This window comes from Tyto alba, unplaced genomic scaffold (genome assembly GCF_018691265.1).
Source record: "Tyto alba isolate M040663 unplaced genomic scaffold, T.alba_DEE_v4.0 Super-Scaffold_5, whole genome shotgun sequence".
Taxonomy (NCBI): domain Eukaryota; kingdom Metazoa; phylum Chordata; class Aves; order Strigiformes; family Tytonidae; genus Tyto; species Tyto alba.
This window is the reverse complement of record NW_024881326.1, coordinates 641,726-656,258: the sequence shown is the minus strand read 5'-3', so window position 1 is coordinate 656,258 and position 14,533 is coordinate 641,726. Positions and strand designations below refer to the sequence as shown.

The 14,533-nt window shown below is 67.9% G+C and overlaps 1 protein-coding gene across 1 annotated transcript; it reads right to left on the bottom strand.

Moving 5' to 3' along the window:
* Positions 1 to 9,082: 9,082 nt before the first annotated feature.
* UTP14A (UTP14A small subunit processome component) lies at positions 9,083 to 14,036 on the bottom strand. The gene is made up of 14 exons (XM_042807474.1): positions 13,921 to 14,036; positions 13,700 to 13,770; positions 13,481 to 13,545; positions 13,259 to 13,401; positions 12,987 to 13,142; positions 12,116 to 12,235; positions 11,944 to 12,038; positions 11,648 to 11,771; positions 11,481 to 11,558; positions 10,680 to 11,037; positions 10,126 to 10,568; positions 9,859 to 10,046; positions 9,684 to 9,783; positions 9,083 to 9,453 (listed from the first exon to the last, which is right to left on the bottom strand). The coding sequence occupies exons 1-14, from the start codon at positions 13,999 to 14,001 to the stop codon at positions 9,193 to 9,195; spliced, it is 2,283 nt and encodes a 760-aa protein (XP_042663408.1). The 5' UTR covers positions 14,002 to 14,036; the 3' UTR covers positions 9,083 to 9,192.
* Positions 14,037 to 14,533: the final 497 nt, after the last annotated feature.

Below are 14,533 nucleotides of genomic sequence, written 5' to 3'. Positions count from 1 at the left end.
GCTCCGCACCGGGGGGGGGGAGGAGGATGGAGGAGGAGGAGGAGGAGGAGGAGGGAGACGGCGGGGGCGGGCGCTTGCTCCACGCCCGGGCAAGCGGGCAGCGCTTGGACGGGCAGCCGCCGGTAGCGAGCGCGGCGCCCGCTGCCAGCCCCGGGGGGGTGACACCCCCCCCCCCCCCGCGCCTCCCCACACGCACACACCGGGTGCGGGACGGCGGAGCGGGCGCGGAACCGCCTGCCCGGCCGCGGTGGGCGCGGGGCCCCCGCCCCGGTGGCGGCGATGGCGTTGGGTGCACACACCCCCCCCCCCCCCCACACACACACACCTCCCTCCCGCCCTCCTCCTCCTCCTCCTCGCCTTCCTCCCCGGGCCCGGTGCCCCGCCGGCGCCCTCCCCCCCTACCCCCCCGCGCCATGCGGGGCACCGAGCGGCACGGCACGGCGGCTGGAAGTTTCTCACCAGTCCCCGTGTCCCCCCCCCCCGCCGCGGCACCGGGGCCCGCAGGCCTCCGTAACACCCCCCCCCCCCCCCCGGCCTGCTCCGGCCCCGCCGCTCCCCGCCCCGGCGGCTGACAGCCCCTCCCGGGCCTCGGGGACCGGCGGCCCCGCAGCTCCCTGGGCCGTGCCCCGGCTGCCCGGGCCCTGCGCAGGCACCGCCCCGCCGCCCGCTCCCCCCCTGCGCCCTCCCCGCGCCCGGCCTCTCCCGCAGCCCCCCGCCCCAGCCCGGCCTCCCCCCTCCCCGGCTGCCGCCCACGGTGGCAGCGCTGGAGGGAAGGGGGGGGGGGGGGGGAACCTCCCTTTCCCACCCCCCCCCCCCCCGTTTCCGCACAATACGTGCGGGCAGGGAGGAGGGGAGGGCTAAATCCTGCCACCCCACCACCACCACCCCCCCCCACCCGAGTCCGTGGTGCGGGGGGATGCGCGGAACGGGCTTGTCCCAGCGCTGCCGGGAGCACCGGGGCCCGTCCGGCGCGGGGGGGGGGGGGGGCGGCCCCAAGGCTGACGGATGGGACCCTGCGGGGTGCTGGGGCGGTGCTGGGGACCCCCGCGCCCATCCTGAGCGAGCCTCTCGCCGTGCCCCGAGGTGTGTGTGTGTGTTTGGGGGGGGGGGGGGTGGTCTGTGGTGCAGTAAACCCCCGCAGCGTGGTGCTGCTCCCACCCCACTGTGCCTGGGACCCGCCGCTCCGGTGCCCGTTTTCTCCGCCCCGGGGTTTGTCAAAGTCTCTCCTCGGCTCGGCGTGTGGCGCGGCCAGGACCCTCCAAAAAGGGGGCTCATCCCCCCCCCCGGGGACAGGCGGCTGCGGTGTCCCCCCAGCTGGCACGTCTAGGGTGGGACCCGCGCCCTGGTGTCACCTGCCAGCAGCACCCTCCGCAGCCTCGGCACCAAACCCTCCCTCTGCCCGAGACGGGGAAAAAATATCTTACAAAAGGAGCAAGCTCTCTCTTTTTTTTTTTTTCCCTTTTTTTTTTTTTTTTTTTTTTTTTTTTTTGCTGGAAAGGCCGCAACAGCCTCGGGCAGGAGACGGCGTGCGGCCGGGCTGGGGGTGCGGGCGTGCTGGGGGAGCGTTTCGGGGCACGGCTCCTTGGGCAGGATGGTGCTGGGCGCGCAGGGCGTGCGGGCTGGGGCGAGGTTTGGGAACCGCGGCAGGGTGAAACGTGAGGGGCTGGCAGCACTCGGGGAAGGCGGAGAGCAAGGGCTCAGCCGAGGAAGGCCGGGAGGGAGAAAACTCCTCCTGCAGAGGGGAATTACGCGGTTTCTCCCCCGTTACATCCCTACCTTCTCCTACCTGTTGCCTCCGGCCAGGCTGTGGGCAGAGAAGATGCTCAAAGAGGCGTTTCGGAGGCTGAGCGGATGGTTGGGAAGCCAGCACAGCCTGCAACAGGCACACAACTGGCCCCGGGTTCGTTAGGACCTACCTTATTTGCATCCCGGTGTGATTAAAAACAGACGGTTTGAGCAATAGCCTCATCCTGCGGCTGGCCTCGCCCCATCCCTGCAGGAATTGCGCTCAGGGATGTGTGGTGCTGGCTGGGAGGGCTCTGCATCCCACCATCGCACCCTCTAACACCACCCTGCTCCTTCCCGGTTTAATTAGAACCTATTAATGCTTTCACATCATCAGGATGGGATAATTTTCACCCAGGGGACTTGGACTTAAAAGGGGGTGCTGAAAAATTCCGTGGCTCTCGTGTTAGAGTTCTGGGGGACTGGGAAAGTCTGGGGAAGAAGGAGCATCCCTCACCGGGGAGCATGGTTAATCGAACACTGGTCGTGGACTAACTTGCAGAAAGGCCAGCGTGAATTATCTATCGATATGCACTGCAAAAAAATACGATTGGGAACACTCGCCAGTGATTCCTCAACGGCAAAGAGCCCGGCTGCCTGCTGCGGGAGGAGCTGGAGGTTCGTTGTAACTCGCCTCCGTCTCGGGGACGCGGGCAGCGGTGGGCAGCCCCGGGCTGCTGCCTTCCTCGGCGTTCCCTCCGCGCCGCCTGCTCGGGCAGCGGGGCTCCTGCCGAGCCCCGGCACGTCCAGCAGCACCCAGGGGTGCCCCGAGGGCTCAGGGTGCTCCCCGCACCCCAGGGGTGCCCCGAGGGCTCAGGGTGCTCCCCGCACCCCAGGGGCTCCGTGTCCTCTGCCCGCTGCGGTCCTCTGAGCCATTGGGGCTCGAGCGCTCAGCTCTGACCTGGCCTGCAATGTTGCTGCTGCTTTGTTATTACTGCTTCACTTTGTTTCTTTTTTTTTAATGAATATTATTTATTTCACCCCTTCCCTCTGGTTTTGGGGCAGGGACCGCATTACTCCCCCTTCCCCAAGCCAGAAAGAGAAGCACGTTGACCAACGCACCCAGCCAAGCTCCGGCCGCCGCGACGCTCTGCTCACTGCCCCGGGGAGGGGAGACCTCAAACCCTTCTCGGGGCCGTTTCGGTCTCCCTGCCTGGCCCCGAGCAGCTCGCCGCCGCTCCAGCGGGGCTGGCAGGCCGGGAGATGCCAACAGATGGCTCGGGTCCAGTGGGGCATCGCAGATCCTTCTCCTCCTCCAAGGGTGGTGTGGCAGTGAGGACGAAGAGTGATGGGGGTGATGCCTCCTGCTCGCTGTGATGCCCCGTCCAGCTCTCCGCCCCACGAGCTGGTCCTGCGTTGGGCACCCCAGCTTTGGTGCTTGGGCATCGCTGGGAAGATGGAGTTGTGGCTGAGGAAGCAGCCCTGAGGCTGGGGAGAGGGTTTCCCCGTTGGGACAGACGGGACGCCCATCGCCACGGCGTCGGGTGGCCTCTCGCTGGGTTCCGCGGGGCTTTTCCTTCTGCTCGGAAGAAGGAGCCCCTCGCCCAGCGATGCTGCTGGGAGGCGTCAGCCCGGGATACAGACCCACTCTTCCCGCTCCCCACGGGCCGTCCCCACCCCGACGACAAAACACTTCTGCAGCCCGTTGGCAGGCGCAGCTAAAAGGGGACAACGTCATCGGAGCAGCCACCCTCTCCTCCTGCCTGCTCGCACCCAGGGGACAGAGGGGAGCGGGCAGGAGGGCCGCGGGTCCTGCTCCCCAAAGGGGCTTGTGGCAGGGACAAAGGAGGGACGTGTGGTGGGGTCCCACCTCCTGCGCGAGGAGCTGAACCCCCCCGTTGGGAGCTCGGGGGTTGACGTGGTGAACGCAGCCAACCAGGGCCAAAACTGCCGCTTCTGCGTTGGGGAGGGGGTTTCATGGCTCGAGGATTTGGGTTGATTCACCCTGGCCGTTCCGCGGGCACTACGGGGAGCTCGGGGCTGGCCTCTTCCTCCCCGCAGGTCCCCAAAGGGCTTTTTTTGGGACTGGCCCCTGTGCTGGCTGGAGAAGGATGGCGAAATGAGGCATCGCCTCGGGTGTGCGATGCAGCCGGGAGCCAGCAGTTGCTGCTGCCCTCCTCCTCCTCCGCACCCCCAGGAGAGGCCCTGGGCTGGGGGACGCCACTGATGGGCGAGAATTTGGGATCGCGGGGATGAGGCGCGGAGGAACCGTGCCGTGCCTGGAAGCCGGGGGAAGAGCTGGCAGCCTGGGCAAGAGCAGGCGGGGCAAAGCGATGGCGGGGAGAAGGATGCAGTGGGTGAGCAGAGCTTGGGGTGCCTGGGGAGCCCCAGAAAACAGGCTGAGGGGCCCAGCGGGGCTGGAAGGGGCGGGAGGGACGCCCGCAGCGAGCCTGGGCTCTGCTCCAGCCCCTTCCCGAGGACCTTGAGGCAGGAGGCTCCGGAGGGCGGCTCGCTGCGGGCAGAGCTGGGCCTGCCCCTGCTCCCCGGCTGCTGCACCGGATCCCCAGCTCCTTTATTGCCCGTCCTCCACCCCCGAGCCCCCCCGGCCGGGTTTGGGAGCCGCCGAGGGCTCCTAATTGTAACCGGAGACAAAGAGAGCCCGTCTCTGACCGCAACGCACGCTGCATCTGACAGCCCGTGCCTGGAGACGCCGAAAGCGCTGCCAGCAGCCCCGGGGATGGCTGCGGGCTGGAGTGGCCACCGATGCCCAGCCGCAGGCATCGCCCCCCCACCCCCCAGCTCCCCGGTGCTGGGGGGGCCGGGGGTGAGGGACGCCGTGCTGCGCGCAGGGACGCCGGGGGGGACCCTGCTCGTGGGCAGGGAAGCCCCGGCCTTGGCTGCGGGCAGGACGCGGGCAGCTGGAGCGAGGTCGGGCAGGGAGCGGAGCGGGGAGCGCAGAGGGGGCCGAGGCGGGGGGGGGTGGCAGGGGCCGAGCGGGGGCCTCCCCCCCCCCATCTCCCGCAGGCACAGAGCGGGCAGGAGCGTGTCCCCCGCCGGTGCTTCCGCGCTCCTTGCGCCTTGTCTTTGCAGCCGGGGCTCGCCTCTAATCAGGATTTCGCTGTGTGCGGAACGCATGACTGCGACCTCTGCGGTAGCTGTGTTTAAGCGGAGGCTGCTTTTGTAGCGCCGGCCAGGGCACACGTACCGTGCAGCCGCCTGCCATGAGGACGTCTGTCTGAACAGCCTCTGCTCCCCGCCACTGCCCCCGGCTTTGCCTCAAACCCACCCCTCCGGGGACCCTCACTTCTCCCCGAGGAGGTTTTTGGTGCTGCGGCTCTGCCGGAGCCCAGCCAGACACCCCCCAGCTCCAGGATGCTGCTGGTTTGGGGCTCAGCTACTGGGTTACCCCAGGGGTGGGGGGGCCAGCGCAGTGCCCCGCTCCCCACCCGGTGGCCCTGACATCCCTCTCTGTCCCCGACGTGCCCAGCACGTCGCCGTGGGAGTTGCAGGGTGGCAGCTGGGACAAACTCATCCAGGGGATACGGGGACTTTCCCCCTCTCCTCCGCCGTCAGCTGGGGACAGACAGGGACCCGTCACCTCCGGGAGACCCAGAATGTCACGTTGCAGCATGACCCAAGTGACGGGGTCCCCACCCCGGCCGGGTGACAAGGCTGGTGGCTGCTCCAGCTCCAACGACCGTTCAAAGCCGGCAGCTGCCCGTGTCCCGGCGCCCGTCACCGAACGCGGGGTGAGAAGCGGTTGGGTGCCACCCCATGCCACCCGCCTCCGCGGGAATGGCCCCGCTGCGGGCGCAAGGGTCCCGGCGACAGCATCTCGGCGGAAATCTCTTTGCTCAGGTTGTGCTGTGCTGGATACGGCATCTCCATGGAAACCCTCCCGCTCAGGCTGTGCGGGCTCGGGGAGATGCCATCTCCACGGAAACGCGGCTGCGGCGGCTGTGCAGGCCGGGATGCACCGGCCGGGCACCCGGTGCCCACGGCGGGAGGGTTGGGGGTGCCCGGGGTGCTCCTGGTTGCGGGTGATAGAGAAGAGCCGGACCCCCCCTCCGAGGCCAAAGGGGGCCGGGGGGAGCAGGAGACGGAGTGCCGGCCACCCCTGTCCCCAGCACAGGGGCAGGAGGGATGGGGAAATCGAGGAGGGGGGGGAAGCGGTCCTGCTCCTAAAAAAACAACACAAAATCTGCCTCCCCTGCGCCAAGCAGAGCTTCCCACCGCTGTGGGGTTTTGGGGGGGCTCACCCCTCTCCAACCCCGGGGCACAGGCAGGCCCGTTCTGGGGAGGACCGTTTGCTGCTCCGTGAGGGCCGGAGGCGTTCAGGGACGTGGAAATACCCCGGTGCCAGTGAGCAAAGGTGCAGGAACCCTTCCGAGGGATGGTCCCGGTGCTCGCACTCATGTCCTGTGGCATGGGAAGCTGGAGGGCTGAGATTTCACCCTCAGAAATAGCCCAGACAAAATATTTTACAGGTTATTTATAGCCTGTATTTAAAAACAAAACAAAACAACAACAACAAAAAAAAAACCAACCGCCAAAATCCTTTTATTTGTTAATTTTAGATCTGCCTTTTACTTTCATTCAGCTCCCGCTGGTCCCCCAGGGTGGTGGGTGCAGGAGCCCGGCTGGAGCGGCCTCTGCGCTTCGGGCACGGCGGGGTCCCCACCCCGGGGCAGCTCGGGGGGACACCGGCGGTGGCTGTGCCGCTTCCCCAGCTTGGGGACACGGCGCCGGGCGAGGCACAGCCCCGCGGCAGCGCTTCCCGTCCCTGCCCCGCTGCCCGCGCCTGCTGCCGGCTTCCCCCCCCTCCCCGGGCCGAGCACCCATGGGTGCCGGCCAAGCCGGGCTGGCCGAGCCGGGATTAGCCACCTCTCCCTGCTGGCACCCGGAGCGGCTCGGCCGAGGCTCCCGGCTCTGTAAGCCCGGCTTTGACGTAGCCCAGAAAGTAGGCCAGTAAGAGCAAACTGCAGCCGCTCGCCGCTCTCCCGGGGGACGTGACGCTCGCGCGGCCGGGGGAAGGCGTGCACCATGCGCACTCGCGCCGTGGCTCCCCGCTCCCCAGCAGTGCCTGCTCCGTGCGGGGCCCCCCCCGGGGCTCCCCGGCCCCTTTGCCACCCCGCGGTGAGCGACAGCCGCCCCCCCCCCCCCCCCCCCCAAGCACGGGGCTGCCCCCCCCCAGCCACGGCTCCTCTCCCCCTCCCCACCGCCCTGCGAGCCGCCAGCGGGCATCCCCAGCGTCCCCTTTTCCTGCAGCGGTTTGTAGACCTGGAATTGTTTTTTAATTAAAAAAAAAAAAAAAAAAAAGCAAGCACTGACAGCCCTGTGCCCGACAAATTTATTTCTGCAGGGAAGTCGGGGGCACAACCCTTGTCCTTGATGCCGGAGCGCAGCAGCTCCGGCGGAGCCTGTGCCAGAGTGGGCGAACTGGCCCAGCAGCACCAGTGGCCCCGCTGCATCGGGGTCCCTCCTCTAACTCACCCCCAGCAGCTTCACCCTGATGCATCCCGCATTTATTTTAGAAGCATCTCAGGATACTGGAAGCCGCAGTTCAAGCCCAGTCCAGCCCAGCGCTGAGCTTCCTCACATGATGAGGCGCATCCAGCTCTGGGGCTTGAAGCCGTCCCCTCTCACCGCTGCCCGGGCATCACCCACGCTCACACTGCGGGACCCACCGGCCAGAATTCGGCGTGGGGCAGGTCCCAGCTCCTGCCAGCCGTCCACCCACCCTCTCCACCGAGGCCTGAGCTGGTTCCAGGCCCTGCGCCCCTGGCAGGGACTGTCCTGGAGCCGTCGTCGCCCCAGCCCCAGCAGGGAGCATCGCTCTGGCTCTGGGGCAGCTGAGGAGGTCCCACCCTGGCGTGGGGCAGGGCCAGACTCCGCGGGGCTGTGCAGCCCATCCCCGGGGTGCAGGGAACACTCCTTTGCCATGGGGCGGGTTGACGGAGGCCAGAGAGGCCTGTGGGGCTCCCCATCCTTGCAGACACTGCTCTGAGCATCGAGATCCCCCCCAGACCCTTCCCAGCCCAGGTAACTCTTCGAGCATCCCGGTACTGGGAGCTGTGGTCCGAGCCCCGCGACAGCCCATCGCACCCAGCCGGGCACCACCCGGGGGCTGGGGAGGGTCCCCGCGGGGAGGGACGGGGACAGCGCTGCCCCAGGGACCCGGGGTGGGGGGGCTGCGCACATCCCGTGCCCGCCCCTGCCTTCCCCCAGCCCCGCTGCGCTCCGGCTTTCGCTAAAGGAGAACCCCCCCCCCCACTCCCCGTGGCACCCCCGGGGCCGGGGGCGAAGGTTTCCCACGGCTTTTGGGGCAGGCAGGGCAGAGGGGAGCCGGGCTCCGAGCTGGGGCCACCAGCCCAGCGAGGGGCTCGCCAGCGTCACAGCACGGAAATGCTCTCTGCTTCCTTTCCCTTTTTTTTTTTTTTTTTTTTCTTTCAGCCCGGGTTAAATTCATGCAACGCAACCGCAGCCCCGGCAGCAGGCGAGCGCGATGTGGGTGCCCCAGGGTGCTGCGTGGGGGTCAGCAACACAGGGGCCGGGTGCCAGGCAAGGCCAGGGAGCAGGCAGCGTCCCGCAGCGTCCCGCACGGCTTCGGGGTGGGACCGGGGGAGGCACAGGGCACCCACCGTAACGGCCAACCCCCCCCTTTCCCCGGTACGACCCAGCTGCCAGGGACAAGGGTGACTGGAGAGAGGGGTGAGCGCAGCAGCTCTGCCCCAGCGCCGCGGCCCAGGGACAAATCCTGCTGCTCCCCCGGGTCTCAGCCCCGGCGCGAGCGACACGCGTCCCGGGAGCAGCAGCAGCTCCAGCTCCTCCGCGCAGGCCGGGGAGCATTTCTGGAGCTGGGAGAGGGGCCTGGAGAGATCCGTCACCCCGAGACCCCAGCACCTCCCTGCGCTGGTGCTGGGTGCACGGAGGACCCCGCTGTCACCCTCGGAGGGGGGGGGCTTGGGCAGGATGAGGGCAGGGGGGGCTGTGCCAGGTCCCAGCTCCTCGGGGTTATGAGAGCTGGGCAGAAGGTCCCTTGGAGCTGCAGGTGGGCGTGTGGGGCTGGGCTCAGGGCAGCAGGGCTGTGAGAAAAGCCCCTTCAGCCAGAATTAAAAAAAAAAAAAAAAAAAGTGTGTGTGTATATATATATATATATATATATATATTAAAAAAAGTGTATGAAAGACAAAAAGCAGAGGGCAGGCGGCACCCAGCCCTGGTGGCTGCTCCACTCCCACACCGTGCTCCCAGCCTGACCCACGGCGAGGTGCTCCCACTGTTCCCAGTACACCCAGCCCCACGGCCAGGCAGGGGGGCACCAGCCATCGGGGCAGGCACGCAGGCAGGTCCCACGGACGAGGCTGCCCAGTTTTATTGTTGGGGGGGGGGGAAGCAGGAGGTACTGGGCCGGACTGGGAGCCTCCCTCCCCCGGTGCCAGCAGCAGGGGGAGGTGGGCGCAGAGGCTACCGCGCTGTCCTGCGCCGGCGGCCCAGGGGCTGCTCGTGCTGCTTGGGAACAACTTCCAGCGCCGGCTTGGCCGCGGGGGCCAGGTCGGGGACATCCTCGGCCGAGAGGGGCTGGATGATGTGGCCGGCTCGGGTGAGGACGCGGGGGGCGGTCAGCTTCTGGAAGGCGCGCTGCGTGTTCCAGGTGGGGCCCAGGGGCGCCCGGATGCTCTGCTCGAACTGCTGGTGCCTCTCGAAGGGGAAGGGCAGGTCGCTGACCTGCGGGGACACAGCGCAGCGGGGTGACTCCCAGCCCACGCTCCCACTGTCCTTCCCCCCCCCGCTGCCCCTCGCTCCACCCCCCCTCAGCAGACCCCCCGGAGCCCTGTAAATTCCTCCTCCCTCCCTCGCCCCGCTGTCAAGGGCCAGGCAGGGTGCGCAGGCAGGAACTGAGGATGTTTTGGGAACGGGTGACCCGAAAGTGGTGGCAGGGGCCGGGCGTCACCCACCTGGTGCGCTGCCGCGTGGATGTTGCGCCGCTCGCTCACGATGACGTGGGGCAGGTGCTGGTCCTTCCTGGGAGGTGCCGGCGGCGGCTTGAGCAGGAACCTGCCGGGCAAGCGAGACGTCAGGCCCTGGCGCCGGGCCGAGGGACGGTGCTGCAGCTTTTTCCTCCACACTCACCGTTTTATTTTCTTGGTGCTGGGCTTCAGGCCCGTGCCTCCCCACTCGCCCCAGCCCGGCAGCACCAGGTTCACGGGCTGCGGCTTCGCAGCCTCCTCTGCCTTGCGCTTCTCCCGGCGGAAGTCGGCGACCACGTCGTCGCCGGCAAAGGCCTCTGTGATCACCCCTCTCTGGTCGATGCCACCTTCCTGGGGAGAGAGGAGTCAGTCCCCCTGGGACCCACAAACCCCGCCCTGGCGCCAAGGGGCAGGCCCATGCTGCTCTCACCTCCTCCTCCATGACCACAGGCAGGTTGGGGCACAGAACCTTCTGGGGCTTCCCAGCCAGCACAGCCCGCAGGCTAATCATCTTCTTCTTGGCCGGGGGCTTCTTGGCACCTTTGTCCCCAGCTCTGCCTTCCTCCCGCTGCTGCGCTCGCTTCTCCGCCCTCGTGGCTCCCGGTTTCTCTGCCCTCATGGCTGCTGGTTTCTCTGCCCTCGTGGCTGCTGGTTTCTCTGCCCTCGTGGCCGCCTGGTTCTCCTGCTCTTCCACCCGCTCCTCCGAGGCCAGAGCCTCGACGTCCTCCACCGTCTGCACCCGGCCGAGCTGCTCCGACAGCAGGAGCTGCTCCTGGGCCTGGGGAGGCAGCTCCAGCCCTCCGCTCGCCTGCTCCTCGGCACAGACGGGGCCCTCCCCCAGCAGATCAGGACCTGCCTCTGTCTCACCAGCACCTACACATTGAGGCAGGGGGTGAGAAAGCCCCCCAGGAGCGGGGAGGGAGAGCGCAGGCCAGCTGTGTGGAACTGGGCAGAAAACAGCCCCCGGCCCCGCGAGCTCCTCACCTTGTCCTTCAGGGCTCCCTGCCCGCTGCTGCCGCACGTGCCGTTTCTGCGCAAAGTCTTGTAGCAGAGCTTCCTCCTCCGACAGCTCCTCCTCCTCCTCTTCCTCCATCTCCTCCTTGCTCTCCGCAGCGCCAGGCACTGCGACATCTCCGAGACCCTCCTGGGCCTCGGGCTCCTCGGCCGGGCCGCTGGGCTGGCCCAGCATCCAGGGATTAGCTCCGCTGGCTCCCGCGGGGACGGTCACCGCCGCCAGCTCCTCCTCAGGCACATCCCCCGGCTCCTCCTCGGGCAGCTCCACCCGCACCTTCTGCGTCAGCTCCTTGTTCCTGGCCAGCTGCTCCTGCATGGCCTTGCGGGCCTGGGAGGGGACCGAGAGGTTTCCAACGCAGGCCAGAAACAACGTGCCCACCCTCCTCGCCCCACCTCAGCTGCCTCCCCCTTCCCCAACCACCACCGGCGACCTTATCGGGGCCTTTCAATATATAAAGGGGGTTTATAAGGCAGATAGAGAAAGATCTTATACCGAGGCCTGTAATGACAGCGTAAGAGGCAAGGGCTTTAAACCAAAAAAGGGTAGATTTAGGTTAGATATAATGAAGAAATTGATACTGAGGGTGGTGAGGCGCAGGCCCAGGGCGCCCAGAGCAGCTGTGGGTGCCCCCTCCCTGGAAGGGTTCAAGGCCAGGTTGGACGGGGCTGGGAGCCCCCTGGGCTGGGGGAAAGGGGCCCTGCCCAGGGCAGGGGGTGCCACTGGGGGGGGCTTTAAGGGCCCTTCCCACCCAAACCAGTCTGTGATCTCACCTCCAGGTCATACTTAGCCACAATGGCCCTGGAGCGGGCCCATTTTCCCTTGTTCTGGTGCTTAAGACTCATCCGCTCCTGGGAGGAAGAGGAGGAGAAGCATCAGAACGAGCAGCCTCAGGAGCAGGGGCTTCCCGAGGGCGGGGGGAGAACCGCAAAGGCGGCACCTGCATCCTGAGCTGCTCCAGCTCCTCCAGCTTCGCCAAGGCGGCCGAGGGGTCCGACTTCTGCAGCAGCTCAAACTCCTTCAAGGCCTTGCGTCTCTGGCTTTTTTTCAGCACGCGGTGGTACCTGCGGCGCGAGGGCGGAAGGGCGGTGAGCAAGGCCCCGGGGAACGCGGGTCCCGGGAAGGAAGGGGGCTGCTCTGCCTTCCTCCAGGTTTTGGCTGTGCCGGGTCAGCTCCAGCACCACGGCGGGGACCCAGCCCGCTCCCACCGCAGCGAGTGTGGCAGCAGAGCCTTACTTCTTGCTCTTGATTTTCTTCTCTCGCCGAGCTTTGGCTTCGTAGTAGGACTGCAGGACCCGAGCCTTCTGCAGCTCCGCCCGCCGCTGCCGGGCCTGCCGGGGAGCGCAGCATGAGCGCGGGGGGAAGAGGCGTGTGGAGCCGGGGCACGGCGGGGAGGGAGAGCACTCACCTCCTCCAAGCTCATCGCCTGCAGCGAGGCCGTCTCCTCTGGCGTCAGCAGCGGGTCCGTGACGGGCTGCCGCGTCCTGCGGAGCAGCGCGAAGATCTCCTGCTCCAGGGGCGTTCGGGCCTGTCGGGACACACCGGGCGCAGCGAGACCTCCGTGAGAAAAAGGGCAAGAGCCAACGTCCTTCCCGGTGGCCACGGGAAGGCCCAGAGCAGCGTAGCCCCCTCCTCCTGGGGGGTTGGGGTCCCAGCCCCGCTGACGGGTCCCGCACAGACAGCCCAAGGCTCGCCACGGGCCTGCCTCAGCGCCGGGCTAGGGCAGGCAGAATTCTTCCCAGGGTAGAGAAAGAGGCTCGCAGGCACCGGGCGGGAAGCGCGCAGCAGAAGTTCCAGGCTGCGTCCCGCCAAAGCAAAAAGGGAACCTCGGGGGAGGTGGATGTGAGCGCCGGGTGCTGCCTCTCGCCCCAGCGCCTGCAGAGCTGGGAGAGCCCTCGGGGATCGCAGCGAGTCCCCGGCCAGGAGTGCAGCCCCCGCGTTTGAACCCAAAAGCGCCCTTCTTCTATAAGGAAGGTTTACAGACGCGCAGCGTTTGGCTGAGGAAACCCTGGCTCTGCCACAGCACAAGCAGCCAAGGGGTACAGGCTGACCCTGCCTGTGTGTCAAGGGCTAAACAGCCAAAAAGAGGAGAGGGGACAGTGCAGGCTCCGAGCCCTCTGCTCACAGCCTCTCCCAGAAAGCTTCTGCACACCTGCAGCGCCTGAGGGAGGTGGCAGACCCCCCCTCGCAATCTTCCCGAGCCCCAGCCAGGGGCTGAGCCTTCCTCACGCCTCCCTTGCTGCTCCCAGGAGAGGCTGAGCTGCCCCCGAGGCGCCCACCTCCCACGCCGAGACCACTCGTTCCAGGGGAGCGACCGTCGGGATCTCCTGCTTGAGGGGGAAAACCAGCTGCTCCGCCCGACGGTTCTGCAAAACCACCTCCTGCCACTTGCCCACATCTTTGGAGGTCCCGACGTAGGCAGCTTCCCTCACGACCTGCAGGCGGGGGCGGGAAGGGGTGAGGATGAGCAGAGGAAGGGGAAAAGCCCGTGGGGGTCGGGGAGGAGCAGTGGGGCACAGGCCCCCCCGCGCCGTCTGCCGAGCCCACTCACCCGCTTTGCCTCCTCTTTGCTGAGCGGCAGCTCCACCGCCTTCTGCTGCTTCACTCTGCTCAGCTCCTTCCGCACGGCGCCCAGGGCGGATTTAGGCCGGATGGGCTGCAGGAGCTCGGACAGAACCAGCTTCTCCCCAGCACCTGCAGAGGGGCCGCACCACCGAGTCCAGGGGGCTGCGGCCGCCGCGGGGGCCCGGCCCGCTCCCCCCGGGGGTCCCACCTTCGCAGCTGACGTGGAACTCCGACACCTGCACGCTCGCCTCCGTGCGCTCCGCCAGCTTCTTCCTGCGGGAAAATAAACCCAGGGGGTCCCCGTGGGGAGCCGGGGACCGAGCAGCACCCCCCTTCCCCTTCCCCCCCCCCCCTTTTTTTTTGTTTTTTTTCCCCAAAGCGCTCCCGGGCAGCCGCAGCAGGAGCCCCTCGGACGCCCCGCACTCACCGCCTCCGGCCGCAGAGGGAGCTGACCGCCTCCAGGAGCTGCCGGTGCCTCCGCTCGCCATCCTCCCGGCCCTGGCACAGGGCGGCCGCGGTTACCGAGCCCGGCCGGGCCCAGCAGCCGCGGGGATACCCCCGGTCCGGCGCCCCGCCTCGCCCCAGGCCCCGGCCAGGCCGCCCGGGGAGGGGGCAGCGCCCAGAGGAGCCCAGCCCAGCCCCGCTCACCTCTTCTTCTTCTTCCTCCTCCTCCTCCTCCTCCTCCTCGGCGCTCACGGCCGCCTCCGCGCCCCGCCACTCACCCGCCATCGCGCCCCACGCCGCCCAACTGCCGTAAAGCGCCGCCTGCGCTCCCTCCCGCCGCGACTCCAAGCCGGAAAGCGCGCCGCTTCCGCCCGGGCCTGCCACCGCCCCGTCGCGCTTCCGCCCGCCCCGCGTGACGTAACGGTTGCCGTGGCAGCCGGCGGGGGGGGAGAAGGGGGGGGGGGCAGCGAAATGGCGAGATGCCCCGCTGGCTGCTCCCGTCTCCATGGCAACGCCCGCGGGAAAAACTTCCTTTTTTTTTTTTTTTTTTTTTCCCTTTTTTTTTTTTAATTTTTATTTTTTAATTTTTTTTCCCTTTCTTTTCCCCCCGCCCCCCCCGGGATTGGGGGGCGCCGGGCGCGGCCCCCGCCGGGCAGCCACGTCCGCGTGCGCGGCCCCCCCCGCCCGCCTGGGCGTGCCAAACGCGGGGAAAACGGGTGCGCGGCCCCAAAACGCGGCCGTAAGGACGGACGGACACGCGGACAGACAGACGGACAGACGGACACCACCCCCCCCCCCCGCCACCCCTCCCTCCGCG

Coding starts and splice junctions, on each gene's coding strand:
- UTP14A (XM_042807474.1), bottom strand. CDS start 14,001: ATGGCGGGTGAGTGGCGGGGCGCGGAGGCGGCCGTGAGCGCCGAGGAG. Junction 11,559..11,647: donor TGGAGCAGCTCAGGATGCAG/GTGCCGCCTTTG, acceptor TCTTCCTCCCAG/GAGCGGATGAGTCTTAAGCA. Junction 9,784..9,858: donor AGCACCAAGAAAATAAAACG/GTGAGTGTGGAG, acceptor CTTGCCCGGCAG/GTTCCTGCTCAAGCCGCCGC.